Genomic DNA, 17,795 nt, shown 5'->3' with positions numbered 1-17,795 from the left:
TAAGTGAAAAATCAATAAACTTGGAGACAGCTATTGAGCATTTCAGTACTGATTTGTGCACACTATCAAAGAGCGGAGTGGATATAGGGTTAAAAGTCAACCTGTTCGAAACCCGAGCCGTTCTGGTTGGTCATTCTACGCACATTACCCCGAAATGTCAGGAATCCCAAGCATCTTTAATCCTAATGCGCCAAATATCTACCCCACTCCAGCAAAGAGTGTGGGAGCTAAAGTGGGCTGAGCACGTAGCTGCAATACAAGCAGGCATCAGCGTCTCTCCACACCCTACAAAGAAGAAGCTCTTCCTTTTTGACTTGAAAAAAGAAACTTGTACCAACTCCCACACTTCTGATTGTTGGTTACGGCGATGTTATCCACCGAGGCCATTCTCAGGAAAAGGCTCACAGCGCCTGGAACTGCTAATGAACTACCGCTTTCGCTGTAGTGTGTCGTTTGACTCTGAACAAATTTCACCTTCTCATGCACAGCCATGTGAACACAAGCGCAGAGATTTCCACACACTCTGCCTCCTTAAATGTCTTATCAACGAACACTCGTCTATCTTAATGCTCTTGTCTGAACTACGAGAGTCGTTTTTTCAACCTCCTATCGCTTAGTATAGAAGCTACGTGAGCGGCAGAAAGTGGACGTGCGATATAGGCTACTTGCGCTACTCTCGCTCTACACACTCCGCCATTGCCGACCTCAAGGCATCAGTCTGCGTTGCACGACAGCCACGTAAACATGGCTGCCGTCATTGTTGCTCCAGCCACGTCTTAATTACGAAGAGTAATTCGGCTTCTGCAAGCAGAAGGGAATAGTGCAGCAGAAATTCATCATAGAATAAGCCTAGTGTACGGTAATAACTTCATGCCTGATGGTGTTGTGCGTGAATGATGCCTAAGTTTAAGATGGCCGAAATGACGTGCATGATGAAGGCTGCCAAGGACGCAAGTCTGTTGTTACAGCCTACTTGTTGAACGAGTTGACAGAGTAGTTAGAGAAAATCGTAAGTTCACCGTAACTGCTTTGTCTATGGAAATTCCGGAAGTTTCAAGATCTGTCGTAGGCTACACTCTATCGTTACTGAAAATTATTTAGGCTACAAAAAACTTTGTGTTTGTTGGGTTCCAAGAATGTTGACTGACGCCCACAGAAGTCACGAAATGGGGTCAGTTTTGAATTTCCGTGACCGTTATCACGATGAAGGAGAGAACTTTTTGAAATCAGTTGTTACTGGAGACGAAACTTGTATCCAATACGACACACCGGAAACAAAACGACAATCACAACAATGGATGCATCCAAATTCACCAAACAAACCAAAAAAATTCAAAAATATTCAACAACAGATAGGTTATGGCTACCGTGTTTTAGGACCAAAAGGTGTGTTGCTTGTAGAGTTTACGCAGCCTGGAACCACTGTCAATGCAGCTGCTTATTGTGAAACTTTACGACGTTTGTGGAGAGCCATTCAAAACAAACGAAGAGGAATGCTGACTTCAGGAATTGTGTTGATCCGTGACAATGCTCGTCCACACACTGCTGGCACAACCCAACGGCTCCTTGAACAGCTTCAGTGCGACATTTTCGATCATCCACCGTACAGTCCTGACATGGCACCCAGCGACTTTCACCTTTTCCCTGCACTGAAAACGTGGCTAGGAGGGCAGCACTTTCAAACCAACGAAGATCTTCAAAACAACGTCAATGCTCATTTGACATCATTGGCGGCAACATTTTTTGAAGAGGATATTGAAAAGCTTATCCACAGGTGCGATAAATGTCTCAATCTTTTCGGTGATTATGTTGAAAAGTAACTATAACTGTACAAAACTTTTGGTAATAAAATAACTGATTTCTAAGAAACCTGTCTTTTACTCATAGCCTATCGGAGGCTGAAAAATAAAACGGCCCTCGTACATAGCGGAAACACTCCCCAGAGCAAAATCCTTTCTGTGCCCCTCCAAAACTTAGTTCTCAGCAGCAAACACCGGCTTCTCGAATAACTTCCCTCTTTATGCAGGGTGTTACAAAAAGGTACGGCCAAACTTTCAGGTAACATTCCTCACTCACAAATAAAGAAAAGATGTTATGTGGACATGTGTCCGGAAACGCTTAATTTCCATGTTTTAGTTTCGTCAGTATGTACTGTACTTCCTCGATTCACCGCCAGTTGGCCCAATTGAAGGAAGGTAATGTTGACTTCGGTGCTTGTGTTGACATGCGATTCATTGCTCTACGGTACTAGCATCAAGCATATCAGTACGAAGCATCAACAGGTTAGTATTCATCACGAACGTGGTTTTGCAGTCAGTGCAATGATTACAAATGCGGAGTTGGCAGATGCCCATTTGATGTATGGATTAGCACGGGGCAATAGCCGTGGTGCGGTACGTTTGTATCGAGACAGATTTCCATAACGAAGGTGTCCCGACAGGAAGACGTTCGAAGCAATTGATCGGCGTCTTAGGGGGCACGGAACATTCCAGCCTATGACTCGCGACTGGGGAAGATCTAGAACGACGAGGACACCTGCAATGGACGAGGCAATTCTTCGTGCAGTTGACGATAATCCTAATGTCAGCGTCAGAGGAGTTGCTGCTGTACAAGGTAACGTTGACCACGTCACTGTATGGAGAGTGCTACGGGAGAACCAGTTGTTTCCGTACCATGTACAGCGTGTGCACGCACTATCAGCAGCTGATTGGCCCCCACGGGTACACTTCTGCGAATGGTTCATCCAACAATGTGTCACTCCTCATTTCAGTGCAAATGTTCTCTTTACGGATGACGCTTCATTCCAACGTGATCAAATCGTAACTTTTGACAATCAAGATGTGTGGGCTGACGAGAATCCGCACGCAACTGTGCAATCACGTCATCAACACAGATTTTCTGTGAATGTTTGGGCAAGCATTGTTGGTAATGTCTTGATTGGGCCCCATGTTCTTCCACCTATGCTCAATGGAGCACGTTACCATGATTTCAGGGATACTCTACCCGTGCTGCTAGAACATGTGCCTCTACAAGTACGACACAACATGTGGTTCATGCACGATGGAGCTCCTGCACATTTCAGTCGAAGTGTTCGTACGCTTCTCAACAATAGATTCGGTGACCGATGGGTTGGTAGAGGCGGACCAATTCCATGGCCTCCACGCTCTCCTGACCTCAAGCCTCTTGACTTTCATTTATGGGGGATTTGAAAGCTCTTGTCTACGCAACCCCGATACCAAATGTAGAGACTCTTCATGCTCGTATTGTGGACGGCTGTGATACAATACGCCATTCTCCAGGGCTGCATCAGGGATTTCATGCGACGAAGGGTGGATGCATGTATCCTCGCTAACGAAGGCCATTTTGAACATTTCCTGTAACAAAGTGTTTGAAGTCACGCTGGTACGTTCTGTTGCTGTGTGTTTCCATTCCATGATTAATGTAATTTGAAGAGAAGTAATAAAATGAGCTCTAACATGGAAAGTAAGCGTTTCCGGACACATGTCCACATAACATATTTTCTTTCTTTGTGTGTGAGGAATGTTTCCTGAAAGTTTGGCCGTACCTTTTTGTAACATCCTGTATAAATGAACTGAATAATATCTCCAGTTAGAATAAACAGTTAATGTATCTGACTAAAGCAACAATTATGTCTAGCGTTGTACATGTACGTACTTGTTAGCCATTACATCCCTCCTTCCAACCAGATCTTCGTCTTTTCCCAATGCTCTGAGCTGGAGCGGTATACCTACATTTATATCCTTCACTATTTGCTATGATAGAAAATATCGTTTTTGTATTCTCACGAGTGCATTTTGTATCTGCAGCTATCACTATAATAATAATAATAATAATAATTATTATTATTATTATTATTATCAGCGGTAGCAGCAGCAGCAACAGCAGTAGTATTAGTACTGCTAATATTAACTTTATTAGTTCTTAATCAATGATGTTCATTCACTTTGTCTCTACATACCTTCAAATAATTTTGAATCCTGTTAATATTATTTTATTGCTATTTATGAAATGAAAATTATTTTTTCACGTAACTGTGATGTAAAAATTACTGTATGTGTGCAGCCCTGGTCCGATGTAAGAGAAGGGATGATCAAGTTAAATAAATTAAATAAAAATAACTGGGGCCCACTCAGAAGTTAAACAGGAAATTTTTTTAAAAAATTCTCCGAGACAATGTACTGTCCTTTTGTTCTATATGTTAATGCTGAATTGTGGACACGCCTGTCTTCTAAGAAGACAATAGCCGTCTTCTTCAGGCTGTACGCATACGTTCGGGGGAAATCTCGCGATCTCAGCTGCATGGAAAATATCTGCGACTATTTGGAATGTCTGATGAAACGTACCAATTTAGCAGATTTGCGCAATCTAATCATCAATGAGTTAATATATCTGGAAGTGGCGTATCCGAATAACTATGTGGGCTCACCCACTTTTTAAAATAACCCTTTAAATGTTGTTTAATTGTTAGACATATTTAACGCATAGTATGACGCCCAGATGGTACTTTATTAATCACTTATTCGCTAACGTTACATACTGTTACGATACAGCATTACTTTTAAAAATAAGGTTACTTCATAATATGTCTACTACTAGAGGCAAAGAGACACAGCTAATTAAAACGTAATGGCAACATGTTTTCAATACCTTCTTTGTAAAGCCGTGTAAGATATTCAGCTGTTTGTAGAACTCTTTTCCTGTTGAACTCCTTTTAAAAATGAATTCAGTGTGCAACCATGGTTTAATCATTCTTTTTATGGTGAGCTCGCTGATACTGCAAACAAAATTGCCCAAAGTTATAACATTAACGTTGTTATGAAGCATGGGCTACATTTTTAGATAATTAAATATTTTAGATGATCTGACTACTTATTGTACTGAAGCGTTGCAGGTCAGCTTCAACACCTATTAATTTCTGTACATGTGTAAAAACTACTCGCTTATAAAAGAGAACGTACAGCATCTGATTCTCGAACACTATGATTATATTAGTTATGACATTGAAGCATTAGCTTAGAAGTGAGATGATACAGTACTTTATCGCAAGATCATTCTCCACTTGCAAAGAAAGTTCATCTTAAATAAGAGCAATGGACATGCTTCACATTAACACAGGAAAGGGCTGAACGTATAATAATTTTATGATATCTATAACATGAAATACTTAATTTTCAAACTCGCACCTGTAAATGGCGTTGACGTAAGCAGATTGTGTCTCATTCTGGGCGTTGACTGAAGTTCCCATTGCTGTTTCTGGTCAAAGGAAGGTAACAATGTGTCAGTATCATGGATTTTCAAAACTTTTAAAAATAAAATTTCAACGACATATGAAGTCCTGCAGCCTTATATACTATGAAGCTTGCATATGGCATAGCAATCGGGATGCTATAGTATTGCCTGATTTTCTCAGCTGATTTCACTTTGTAGTTCATTGTTTAAAGGAAGAGCAATATCCATGCACATTGTACAGACATAAAACTTGCTTATGAGACATGAAAATGCATACAAATTTCATGTCACGCGTTAACCTATACTAAGACAAGTCATAGTACTCCAATAAACGTTCAGACGAATATAGACTACATATAATTTTTGTACATAGGATATAAACGCTTTTAGCAGAAATCTCGAAAATTATTTGACTGATTTACTTCAAATACTTACACAACCGACAGTGCACCAGTTTTCTATTAAAACTAATAGCGCAAAAGAAAATTCTGCACTGTGCTCTGCTGGGCGGTGAAAATTAGCAGTTTTGTTTACTGTCTACAAATCAGCTTCAACTACAATAACGAGGCACGTAAACCACAAGACAAGTTGTTTCCCTCATACATAGTCTTTCTCCTTATACATATTTTGAAAGAACTGTGTATACAACAACTTGATGTTTTGTTTCCTTCCTTGCCATCGGTTTTACAGAAAACAGGAAAGCTGTATTTGTGGCTTAGAGGCTTTGACATTTTGCCTTTTCGTAGATTAAAACTATGTGAAATACTGTTACTGAAGCTGCTATCTCCACAGACTAGGCAGTTTGAAGGGTCCATCTCACACTCCATATACCAATGATCCCAACGGATTTACACATTCATTTTAAGACACATCAATTCCCAACGAAGGTTTCCTTTGTAGTTACAATAAACAAAGTTAAAGGCCTGAGAGAGAGGTAAGAGGAGAGAGAGGGGTGAAGGGGGGGTGTAGGAAAAGAAGATTAAGAGGTGGGAGGTGGAGATGACAATGTGGAGGAGCTGATGCATAAAGAGGGGGAGTGGAGGAGCAAAGACAGGGCGAATGAGCTGGTGGACAAAGAGAGAGACAGGAGTTTAAAATGTATATTCGATTCCCTTTCGTATTTGGCCATTGCGAAGCACTGAGCAGGCTCACTGACAGAAGAAGATGGTAACAGCAAAAACTAATTAATGTAGAGTAACAAAATTTCTGGAATACATTTGTCTATGTAGCATATTTAAGTGGTTAATATTGCTTGATCACAGGTTCATGTAAGTGCGGGATAAGTCATTGCAAATGTGAAACGTTGGCACATTAATAACAGGTGTAACTGCCAGAATGTCAAATGCAAGCATGTAGACGTTCATTCACGTCGGTCACTGTGCGATGTATATTGGTGGTGTGGATTCCACTGGAGTTGTCTTCTGATGATGTTCCATATGTGCTCGACTGGAGACAGATCTGATGATCGAGCAGGGCAAAGAAATATGTAGACACTCTGTAGAGCATATTGTGTTTCATAAGCGGTATGTGGGCGAGCGTTATCCTGTTGGAAAAACCCCATTGAATCCAGTTCATGAATTGCATCACAAGAGGTGGAATCACCATATTGACGTACAAATTTGCAGTTAGTCTGTCTGTGATAACCACGAGAAATCTTCTGCTGTTATACGAGATCGGACCCCAGACGATATCTCTAGATGTAGGTCCAGTGTGTCTAGCACGCAGACAGGTTGGTTGCAGACCGTCAGTTGTCCTCCTAGCCAACACTCGGCCATCAAAGGCACCGAATCAGAACCTGCTTTCATTGTACAATACAACAGCTCTCCAATGAGCTCTTGCTTGATGCCACTGAAATCGCAAATCACAGTGGTTTGGCGTAAGTGAAATGCACGCTACGGAGCGTCTGACTCGGAGCCATCCTTGTAGTAACCGATGTTTAACAGTTCGTTGTATCACTCTGCGGCCAACTGCTGCTCAGATTACTGCTGCAGATACAGTAGGATGCGCCAGAGCTATGTGCCGAACACGTTAGCCGTCCCTCTCGGTAGCGTTCGGAGTGCGGTCTTACTGCGACTTTGCATCATGCACAGTGGATACCTCCCTGCCAAAGTCTCTCCGAAGTATCGCAAAAGGAATATCGTGTTCCTCGCAGCCTTCTATGTACCACCTCGTCCAAACTCAGAGGGGTGTTGATAATAACGTCTCTGTCTCCTTGAAGGCATTCTTACTGACATAAACTCACCACGTTCAATTAGAAAGATAAATAATGCTCACGAGCGTTACAGTGTTTATTTAATGCAAACCTGATTTGCATCCTCATAGCGGCGCTACTAGCACCACTCCTATGCGACTGGTGCAAAATTTGAACAGACATCATCTTTCTCATGTAGAAAAACGCTTATCAACTTTCGTTTATATCGCACAACTCACTGTCGACGCTGTGATTTTATCCCGTCAGTATATAATAGTAATCATCATCAAGTATTCTCTTTCATCGCTGAATAAAGACATCTACTAGGCTTTTCCGAGAGGCATTTCCACACTGCCATTCAGTGAACAAAATACGAGCTTACTGAATATCGGACCTTGTTTCTGACTGAGTTCAAAACTTACTAAGATGTTGAACTCAATATGTTATTCTTAAGTGGATGTAATCGAAAGATATTACGGTAATTTCTGCAGTACTTGAAGGGAGTGATACGGGATCATTACAGTTTACTATGTAAATGATCTAGTAGATAGATAATGTTGGAAGCTCTATGAGGTTTTTTTGGAGCCGTTATTCTCGTCTATACGAAGGTTGCAACAAGAGAGAAATGGAGAGGATCAATAACTGGTGCAGAGACTAGCAAATTCATTATGAACGTAAAAGAAAGTAACATATTGTGTGTAAATAGGTGAAGAGATTCATTACTGCTGCTTTACGTTATTTCGCAGTGGCACTACATCTGTGGAGACACCATCACCCACCTTGAGTATGGCGCTGATATATTGCGGGAAAGTCATAGTCAGCGGCCAAGGACGAAAGTCAGGTAATTTCCGAAATGTTGCTTCCTTTATGTCATACATGAATTGTCTAACGCACAGTACTTTTAAGTGAGCATAAGACAGTAACGACTAGTGAGACACTTACGTTTCAAGCGGTAACTGTACGAAACATGGGTAAATGTAAGGACATGACAGAGTACCACAAAAAGGGGAAGTCGTGTTTGGTCATGCACATTGTCATACTATGTATAAAGTTCGATTTGTTGGTGTTTTGCGGCGGACGCTTCAACGTGTAGACCATCAGTGAAATACGGTGCCAGAATTGTGGTCGGAAAATGATCCTTACTGAGAGGGACCAAAGACTCGTTTTGCGACATGTGAACCAAAATCGCTTCGAAACCCGATAGAAACTGTTGCAGACAGTGAAGGAAGGGTTATCTGCACCTGTTAGCGAGAGAACATTGCGACGAGAAATGCATACAATGAACATTTAGAGCCGGACCTCTCGGAGAAGGCCACTGCTCATACAGGCACATAAAGACGACGACAACCACAAAGTTCACTGGGCTGGAAGAATGCGTGAGTGGTTTTCTAAACACTGTACCACCATATCAAATCTCGACTAGCCTGCAAAATCACCTGATGTGAACCCCACAGAAAATATGTGGGATATGTTGGGACAGTAAGACGCCGACATCAGCATCCCTGCAAATTTGGTATAATTGAGCGATCAGATCATCAGCGAGTGACTTAACATTGATGGAACGCACCTGCACAACCTTGAGGTCTCTTTTCCTAATCGAATATAGGATGATATGAAATCCAGAAGTGAAATTACACCACATTAAATTATAATTTTTTTGAAACACAGTGCCAGGAAAAACAGCAGTCTTCATAAAATTATAACTGTTTTCAAAACTCATAGTCGTGATAACATTTAAGCTCTTTATTTCTATTTTTAGACGACCGGTTTCGATCGTCTAAGAGATCATCTTCAGATCTCAGATTCTGTAAAGAGGAATAAAACATAATGCTTCAGTTATAATGGAAACGGACACAAATTTAGAACAATGTAGTATAAGTGCGCAACTGATGTATCCGGCCGTGAACACTGCTACATACCGCTCCGCCGCCGGCAGTTAAATAGCGAAAGTCTCACACATTGTCTCTCGCATAACGTCACTGGTAGCCAGTGGCAGTGAAACTTGACTACATTGCACGAAGAACATTTATTAGATGGTAGGAGTTTGAACGTTGAGAAAATAATGAAGAGTATTTTGATGTTATTAAGAAGAACGTACCGTTATGAAAAGCGACGAAATAGAGAAATATTCACTACTCAATGACAGTCTCTTTTTAACGTGGGCTGCTCTCTGCAGAGCCTTCTGGTAAAAGTAAACATAGCAAAGTCGGTCGGTAGGACGGCAACTTGGTAATCAAAGAGACGAAATACGTTCTATCAATTGTCATAAGTGTTACGGATTCCAGCTGTCATAAAGATCATCAAGGGTATATTTGCAGCACTTTTTTACTACATTATTTTATTTTAGTGTTTGGATTGTGACTGAAGCATTATGTTTTATTCCTCTTCATAGAATGCAAGATCTGAAGATCTCTTAGAAGACCGAAACCGGTCATCTAAAAATAAAAATAAACGGCGTAAATGCAATATGTGCTATGAAATAAGTGTTAAATTGGGACTGTAATGATATCTCTAGGGGTGACTAATATTTTGTCCGGTGAAATACCTCTATCAGTCTCACTGGCATGTGAACTCACACTTTTTCAGAATTAAAAGTGAGATACATCATGGTTTAGCATCTTCTGGGGATATTGTCTGCTTCAGTTACGGTGCAGATCTCAAGAGGCCTTAGAACTCTGTTGCCGCTATACCGGGTGATAATGTGAAAAGTATGAAATCAACGTAATCATTTGTTGATGTTGTGGTCTTCAGTCCTGAGACTGGTTTGATGCAGCTCTCCATGCTACTCTATCCTGTTCAAGCTGCTTCATCTCCCAGTACGTACCGCAGCCTACATCCTTCTTAATCTGCTTAGTGTATTCATCTCTTGGTCTCCCTGTACGATTTTTACCGTCCACGCTGCCCTCCAATACTAAATTGGTGATCCCTTGATGCCTCAGAACATGTCTTACCAACTGATCCCTTCTTCTAGTCAAGTTTTGCCACAAACTCCTCTTCTCCACAATTCTGTTCAGTACCTCCTCATTAGTTATGTGATCTACCCATCTAATCTTCAGCATTCTTCTGTAGCACCACATTTGGAAAGCTTCTATTCTCTTCTTGTCCAAGCTATTTATCGTCCATGTTTCACTTCCATACATGGCTACACTCCATACAAATATTTTCAGACGACTTCCTGACACTTAATTCTATACTCGATGTTAACAAATTTCTCTTCTTCAGAAATGCTTTCCTTGCCATTGCCAGTCTGCTTTTTATATCCTCTCTACTTCGGTCATCATCAGTTATTTTGCTCCCCAAATAGCAAAACTCCTTTACTACTTTAAGTGTCTCATATCCTAATCTAATTCCCTCAGCATCACCCGAGTTAACTCGACTACATTCCATTATCCTCGTTTTGCTTTTGTTGATGTTCATCTTATATCCTCCTTTCAAGACGCTGTCCATTGCGTTCAACTGCTCTTCCAAGTGCTTTGCTGTCTCTAACAGAATAACAATGTGATCGGCGAACCTCAAAGTTTTTATTTCTTCTCCATGGATTTTAATACCTACTCCGAATTTTTCTTTTGTTTCCTTTACTGCTTGCTCACTAATCAGATCGAATAACATCGGGGATAGGCTACAAACCTGTCTCACTCCCTTCCCAATCACTGCTTCCCTTTCATGCCCCTTGACTCTTATAACTGCCATCTGGTTTCTGTATAAATTGTAAATAGCCCTTCGCTACCCGTAGTTTACCCCTGCCACCTTTAGAATTTGAAATAGAGTATTCCGATCTATGATCAGTATAACTAGTCATACAGTGGATGTGCCAAACAGGTACTGCCCTTGAAGCTAGTATCGTCCTTTCTAATTTTGGAAGACGGGGTTATTTGCTCTCCGGACTTCTTTTTCGGCAGTTATCGTATTGGATGTGCTTCGGAGAATTGGAATAAAAATTAAATTCTATTCTCTATTCTTTTTTTAACGTGTAGTTTATTTCAGCTATCTTTTTAATATTATGTAGACTTACCACATATGATGTCCAGGGCACAGCGTGTAATGAATGGGTAGATATCGAACGTCTTTCCGTTAGCTTTAGGTTTCAGTTTCTCTACTAGGACCTCCCCATTTTCAGCAAATATTTCGACGAAGTTGTCTAATATACGGAAGTGGAACGCAGGTGTAATCATTTTACGATGCATATGCCACTTGGAACCTGTAAATGTAAAAGCTGATTTCAGTAACGGCCGACAGTTACTGCTATTAGAGATAAAAAGTATACATTCCCGCCTCCACCGCCGGCGAATAGCATTCTGTAAGTCTTCCACTATTTCGTAGAGAGAGAAACTCGATGTCTTGCAAGATGTCCTGTCTTCCAACACCAGCCATCTTAAGATGAGTGTGTGTGTATTAATGCTCATCCATCTATTGCATATAAATTATGGTAATAATCATTAACCACAGGTTTAAGAATTCCAAACAATACAAAAGTCCATGTTAGATAAACTAAAATTTCACCACACGTTTGCCGTATTAATACTTTTATTTCTGGGGTAAGCATAATTAAATAAAATGATATATTAATTACAGTGTAATGTATCATAACAAATAAACTCCGATAAAAGTCATCGCAAGGCACAAAGTGCTTAAAAGAGATTCTGCGCACTTAAAAAATGCAACTTGAACTTAATTGCATTGGCATTTTGCATATTGAAATCAAATTTATGCCCCAGATTTTAACAGGACAAAACAAATAACACCAAATATGTACAGATATCAATAACACATTGAAAGAATGAGGAATTTTTAATTGTTTTATTGATATGTTAACATAAATCTCTAAGTTGATTTTATTGTCACTATCTTATGACTTAAAACCTTGAATGAAGTTGTCTATTTAATTTTTGTCATGTTTTAAATTTTTAAACTAAAGTAATAAAATAATTTTCTTTCTGTTTCTTGGCATCCAGTAAGAAGCAGATAATCAATTTATTTCATAAACAACAGGACTTTAAACTGTTCATATACGGTAAAATATTCGGAAATAGTATCAGTTAGAATTTGTGATTGTCATTTAGAACGCTGAGGGATACATGGCTCTACGCAGCCGCTATCTTTTGTTTATGATTAGGGAGTCGAGTTCCTGCGGAATTCAGTTGCAACTGTTGTAAGGGTTTTGTTTTATACAGAAAATTGTAATTTAGGTAATATTTTGGATGTCACGCTGAAAAATAAAGCTTCAATAGCATCTGAGTAATAGTGGGCCACATCTCTGCCAAAGAGGTTGGGCTGCGAGAGACTGTTAGTAGAGCCTTTGCTTGTGAGTGGAGTGCAGTCTTGGAGAGAGAGGAGGAGGAATCGAGTTGTATCTTGTGATGGAGAAAGATATGCCTGCAATAACTTTCTGATACTATTTTTCATTTATGGGGAGATATTTTCCAACTTCATTCAGAAGACTTCAAAAGGTACTGTAGTAGAGCACTAACCAAGACATCTAAGCGTAGCAATTAACTTGGTCAGCAATTCAGAATGGGAGATTTTTATCATTATGTAACAATGTGTGATTTACTAATTTTTTTTCCGAAATGGATAGAATACGTGTTTATAAGAAACTAAAGAGAATTTGTTCACGTTTTTCCACTATTAATGTAAAATGAATTTCTAATATTTCATGTGTTAAAATATTTTGCCTTAGTGATGTCTAAATCTATATCTACATCTACAATGATAGTCTGGAAATCACCTTTAAGTGCCTGGCAGAGAGTTTATAGAACCATCTTCAAAATCCTCTATTATTCCAATCTCGTAAAGCGAGTGGAGAAAAAGAAAACCTATATCTTTCCGTGAGAGCTCCGATTGCCCTTATTTTATTATGGGGATCGTTTCTCCCTATGTAGGTTAGCGTCAACAAAATATTTTCGCATTCGGAAAAAAGTTGGTGATTCAAACTTCGTGAGAAGATTCCACCGCAATGAAAACCACCTTTGTTTTAATGATATCCATTACAAGTGCTGCATCATTTCAGTGACACTTTCTCCCTTATTTCGCAATAGTACAAAACGTGCTGCCCTTCTTTGAACTTTCTCGATATAGTCCATCAATCCTATCTGGTAAGGATCCCACAATGCGCAGCAGTATTCTACACACATCAAACACCGTTTTGCCTCACCACAGTTCCCACTCCTGAAGACATACGTTGACTGTGGATATTGTATCACAGACACAGTCTCTTTGACTGTTCAGAGATGTCACTAAACCCGCCCAGAGATGTAAACAACCATGCATGAGCATCGCCTGTGAGACGGAGGGGGTCCGACAGCCGATCAGTTCCAGTCATTCCACCAGGAAGGAGGTACACGGTTCGTGTTGTCTGTAGTTCAACCATGCCTAGACGCTCAATATGGCGGTTCGATCGCGTCCGCATTGTTACTTCGTGCCAGGAAGGTCTCTCAGCAATGGAAGCGTCCAGGCTTCTCGGAGTGAGCAAAAGCGATGTTGTTTGGACGTAGAGGAAATACAGAGAGACAGGAACTGTCGATAATATGCCTCGCTCAGGCCGCCCAAGGGCTACTACTGCAGTGGATGACCGGTACCTACGGATTATGGCCCGGAGGAAAACTGACAGTAATGCCACCATGTTGAATAACGCTTTTCGTGCAGTCATAGTACGTCGTGTTACGACTCAAACTGTGAGCAATCGGTTGCATGATGAACAACTTCACTCCCGAATTCCATGGCGAGGTCCACCTTTGCAACCACAAGACCGTGTAGGATGGTACAGATGGGCCCAACAACATACCGAATGGACCGCTCAGGACTGGCATCACGTTCTCTTCAGCGATAAGTGTCGCATATGCCTTCAACCAGACAACCGTCGCACACGTATCTGGAGGCAACCCACTCAGGCTGAATGCCTTAGACACACTGTCCAGCGAGTGCACCAAGGTCGAGGTTCACTGCTGTTGTCGGGTGGAATTATGTGGGCCGACGTACGCCCCTGGTGGTCATGGAAGGCGCCGTAACGGCTGTGCGATATGTGAATGCCATCCTCCGACCGATAGTGCAAAAATATCGGCAGCATATTGGCGAGGTATTCATCTTTATGGACGACATCGGGTGCCCCCATCGTGCACATCTTGTGAACATTCTGGATAACGACATTGCTCGACTATAGTGGCCAGCATGTACTCCAGACATGAACCCTGTTGAACATGTGTGGGACAGAATGAAAAGGGCTGTTTATGGACGACGTGACCCAACAACCACACTGACGGATCTACGCCAAATTGTCGTTGAGGAGTGGGACAATCTGGACCAACAGTGCTTGATGAACTTGTGAATAGTATGCCACGACGAATACAGGCATGCATCAATGCAAGAGGACGTGCTATTGGGTACTAGAGGTACCGATGTGTAGTACAGCAATCTGGACCAGCACCTCTGAAGGTCTCGCTCTATGTTGATACAACAAGCAATGTATGGTTTTCATGAGCAATAAACAGGGGGTAAATGATGTTTATGTTGACCTCTACTCCAATTTCCTGTACAGGTTCCGGAACCGAGGTGATGCAAAGCTTTTTTTGATGTGTGTGTAAAAGAGGACGGACAAGCGTAGTGTAGGCAGTCTCTTTAGTACGAGTAGATCTGTTACATTTTCTAAGTATCCTGTCAATGAAACGCAGTCTTTGGTTAGCCTTCCCCACAGCATTTTCTATGTGTCCTTTCCAATTTAAGTTGTTCGTAATTGTAATTCCTAGGTATTTAGCTCAATTTACCGCCTTTAGATTTGACTGATTTGTCTTGTAACCCAAGTTTAAAGGATTCCTTATCATTGGAGGACCTCACACTTTTCCTTATTTAGGGTCAATTTCCAATTTTCGCACCATACAGATAATTTTCTAAATAATTTTTTAATTTGTTTTGATCTTCTGGTGACTTCATTAGTCGATAAGCAACAGCGTCATCTGCAACAACCGAAGACTGACGATCAGGTTGTCTCACAAATCGTTTATAAGGAACAGCAAAGGGCCTATAACACTACCTTGGGAAACGCCAGAAATTTCGTCTTTTCTACTCGATGACTGCGAACTGTGACCACTCTGACAGGAAATCATCAATCTAGTCTGAACTGAGACGATATTCCATAAGCACGCAATTTCACTACAAGCCATTTGGGTGGTACAGTACCAAAAGCCTTTCGGAAATCTAGAAATAGGGAATAAATTTGAAATCCTTTGTCAATAGCACTCAGTACTTCGAGCGAGTAAGGTGCTAGTTCTGTTTCACATGAACGATGTTTTCTAAATCCATGTTGACTGTATGTCAATAGACATAATTCGAGGTACTTTACAATGTTCGAACGCAATATACGAAGTTAAGTCAATTATTATCCGCAGTTTAGGTATATTTTTGTTTGTTTTGGTAGTACTGTTATTTTACGTGGATGACGCGTGCTCTGTTTAATTGTTGTTATATCTTTGCAATTTTCAAGCTGCTCGGTTAGTTTCGTTTTCGCTGTCGTGCTGTTAATCATGGCTGCTCCGCTGTCTATTTGCACCAAAGAAGAGCAACGTTCAGTGATCTGTTTTTTTGTGGTCGGAAGGCGTATCAAGCATCGAAATTCATCAAAGACTATCGGTGCAGTAAGGGAAAAGTATTTTTCCATAACGGAGTGTCCAAGAATGGATTGAAAAATTTAGAAAAGGTTGCACAAGTGTTACGCACGATGGAGCCGGACCACCGTTTACCTCCACAAATGAAGAAACCATTGAGCGTTCACGTGAAAAGATTCTCTTAGACAAATGGTTAATTAACGAAGTGGCACATCGTCTGCAAATTAGTCAGGGTTCTGCCTACGAAATCATCCACAACAGACATTGGTTTCATAAAGATTGTGCGAGATGGGTCCCAAAACAACTCACCCAGTTGCATAAACAAAATCGCTTGGACATCTGCAAAAAAACATTTGTATCGCTATGGTAACGAAGGGTACAACTTCTTAGACAGGATCACTACTGGTGACGAAACATGGATCCATCATTACGAACCGGAGACTAAACGGCAGCGTATGGAAAGGAAAAGTCTAAATTCGCCGTGAAAGAAAACGTTCAAGACCAAACCGTCCGCAGGAAAACTGATGCTTACGGTTTTTTGAGATGCATAAGGTCCAGTACTTGAACATTATGGGAAAGGGGCACAACAATCACTTGTTTGGTCCACTCAAACAGGCATTAATTGGCCATTGATTTGCCTCGGACGAAGCAGTGAAAGAAGCGGTGCATTCTTAGCTCGCAGCTCAACCGAGAACCTTTTATGAGTGCATCAGGAAGCTTGTACAACGATGAACGAAGTGCGTTGAAACGCAAGGAGACTATGCCGAAACATGATGTTCGTGATAGTTCCCTATTTGATTACAATAAAATTTTATAACTACTTTGCGGATAATAATTGACTTACCCTCGTAAATACCACATTCTGTGTATGCAGATGCTCACTCATGAAGGTAAGTTTCAAAACTTACTGATTGACAGTGAGTGTAGAACTGCTGTGGCAAATTTGATGCGGTACATTTTCCACGCTCCGTGAGACCCACTGGCAGAGAGTATCGTTCTGATGTTTCACTACTACGTAACAGTTCACTAATATTCAGTTCTTTTGAACCGTATCCTCATTCAAATAACCGTAACAAATTACCAACAGTAAGCCATTTACATGTCTACAGAAAGGGACTCCATTCTCCATTTCACAGGGGTCCACTACAAATTTGTCACTGTTACACGTATTAATTCTTGATAGGATCTTTCGGGTGGTTTTCTCATCCATTGTCGTCTAGTTATACTATGCGGTTTAATGTAACCGTGAGCTACTGTTTCAAATCTGATTTCGTTATCGAAGTCGGATGGCGTTACATTTATTATTGGGGCATGAATTTATATATATTTGTAAGTAGGCTGTTTATATTTTCTTATTGGCAACGTTACGTAGCGCTCTGTATGAAAATCACTGGCTGTGCTGTGTGCAGCCTGTGGCTAGTTTACATTGTTGTCTGCCATTGTAGTGTTGGGCAGCGGCAGCTGGATGTGAACAGCGCGTAGCGTTGCGCAGTTGGAGGTGAGCCGCCAGCAGTGGTGGATGTGGGGAGAGAGATGGCGGAGTTTTGTAATTTGTCATGAGCTGCTATATATATTATGACTATTAAGGTAAGTACATTGTTTGTTCTCTATTAATATCTTTCATTTGCTAACTATCCCTATCAGTAGTTAGTGCCTTCTGTAGTTTGAATCTTTTATTTAGCTGGCAATAGTGGCGCTCGCTGTATTGCAGTAGTAGGAGTAATGAAGATTTTTGTGAGGTAAGTTATTTGTGAAAGGTA

General features: G+C 40.9%; 2 protein-coding genes across 3 annotated transcripts in view; both read right to left on the bottom strand.

Annotated features, from left to right (window-relative positions):
- The window catches only part of LOC126095282 (cytochrome P450 4C1-like), a 355,750-nt gene that overhangs the window by 150,195 nt on the left and 187,760 nt on the right, over nucleotides 1–17,795 (bottom strand). The window lies entirely within an intron of this gene.
- The window catches only part of LOC126095285 (cytochrome P450 4C1-like), a 74,959-nt gene that overhangs the window by 35,769 nt on the left and 21,395 nt on the right, over nucleotides 1–17,795 (bottom strand). Inside the window, exons 4-6 of one of the 2 annotated variants that reach the window (XM_049910052.1) lie at nucleotides 11,454–11,639; nucleotides 5,205–5,274; nucleotides 4,669–4,795 (exon numbers count right to left, since the gene is read on the bottom strand). In XM_049910052.1, coding sequence (XP_049766009.1) covers nucleotides 4,669–4,795; nucleotides 5,205–5,274; nucleotides 11,454–11,639 — 383 coding nt within the window. The remainder of the gene's footprint in view (nucleotides 1–4,668; nucleotides 4,796–5,204; nucleotides 5,275–11,453; nucleotides 11,640–17,795) is intronic. The other variant, XM_049910053.1, reaches the window with a different exon arrangement.

This window comes from Schistocerca cancellata, chromosome 8 (assembly GCF_023864275.1).
Source record: "Schistocerca cancellata isolate TAMUIC-IGC-003103 chromosome 8, iqSchCanc2.1, whole genome shotgun sequence".
Classification (NCBI taxonomy): Eukaryota; Metazoa; Arthropoda; class Insecta; order Orthoptera; family Acrididae; genus Schistocerca; species Schistocerca cancellata.
This window is presented reverse-complemented; position numbering and strand designations above follow the sequence as displayed.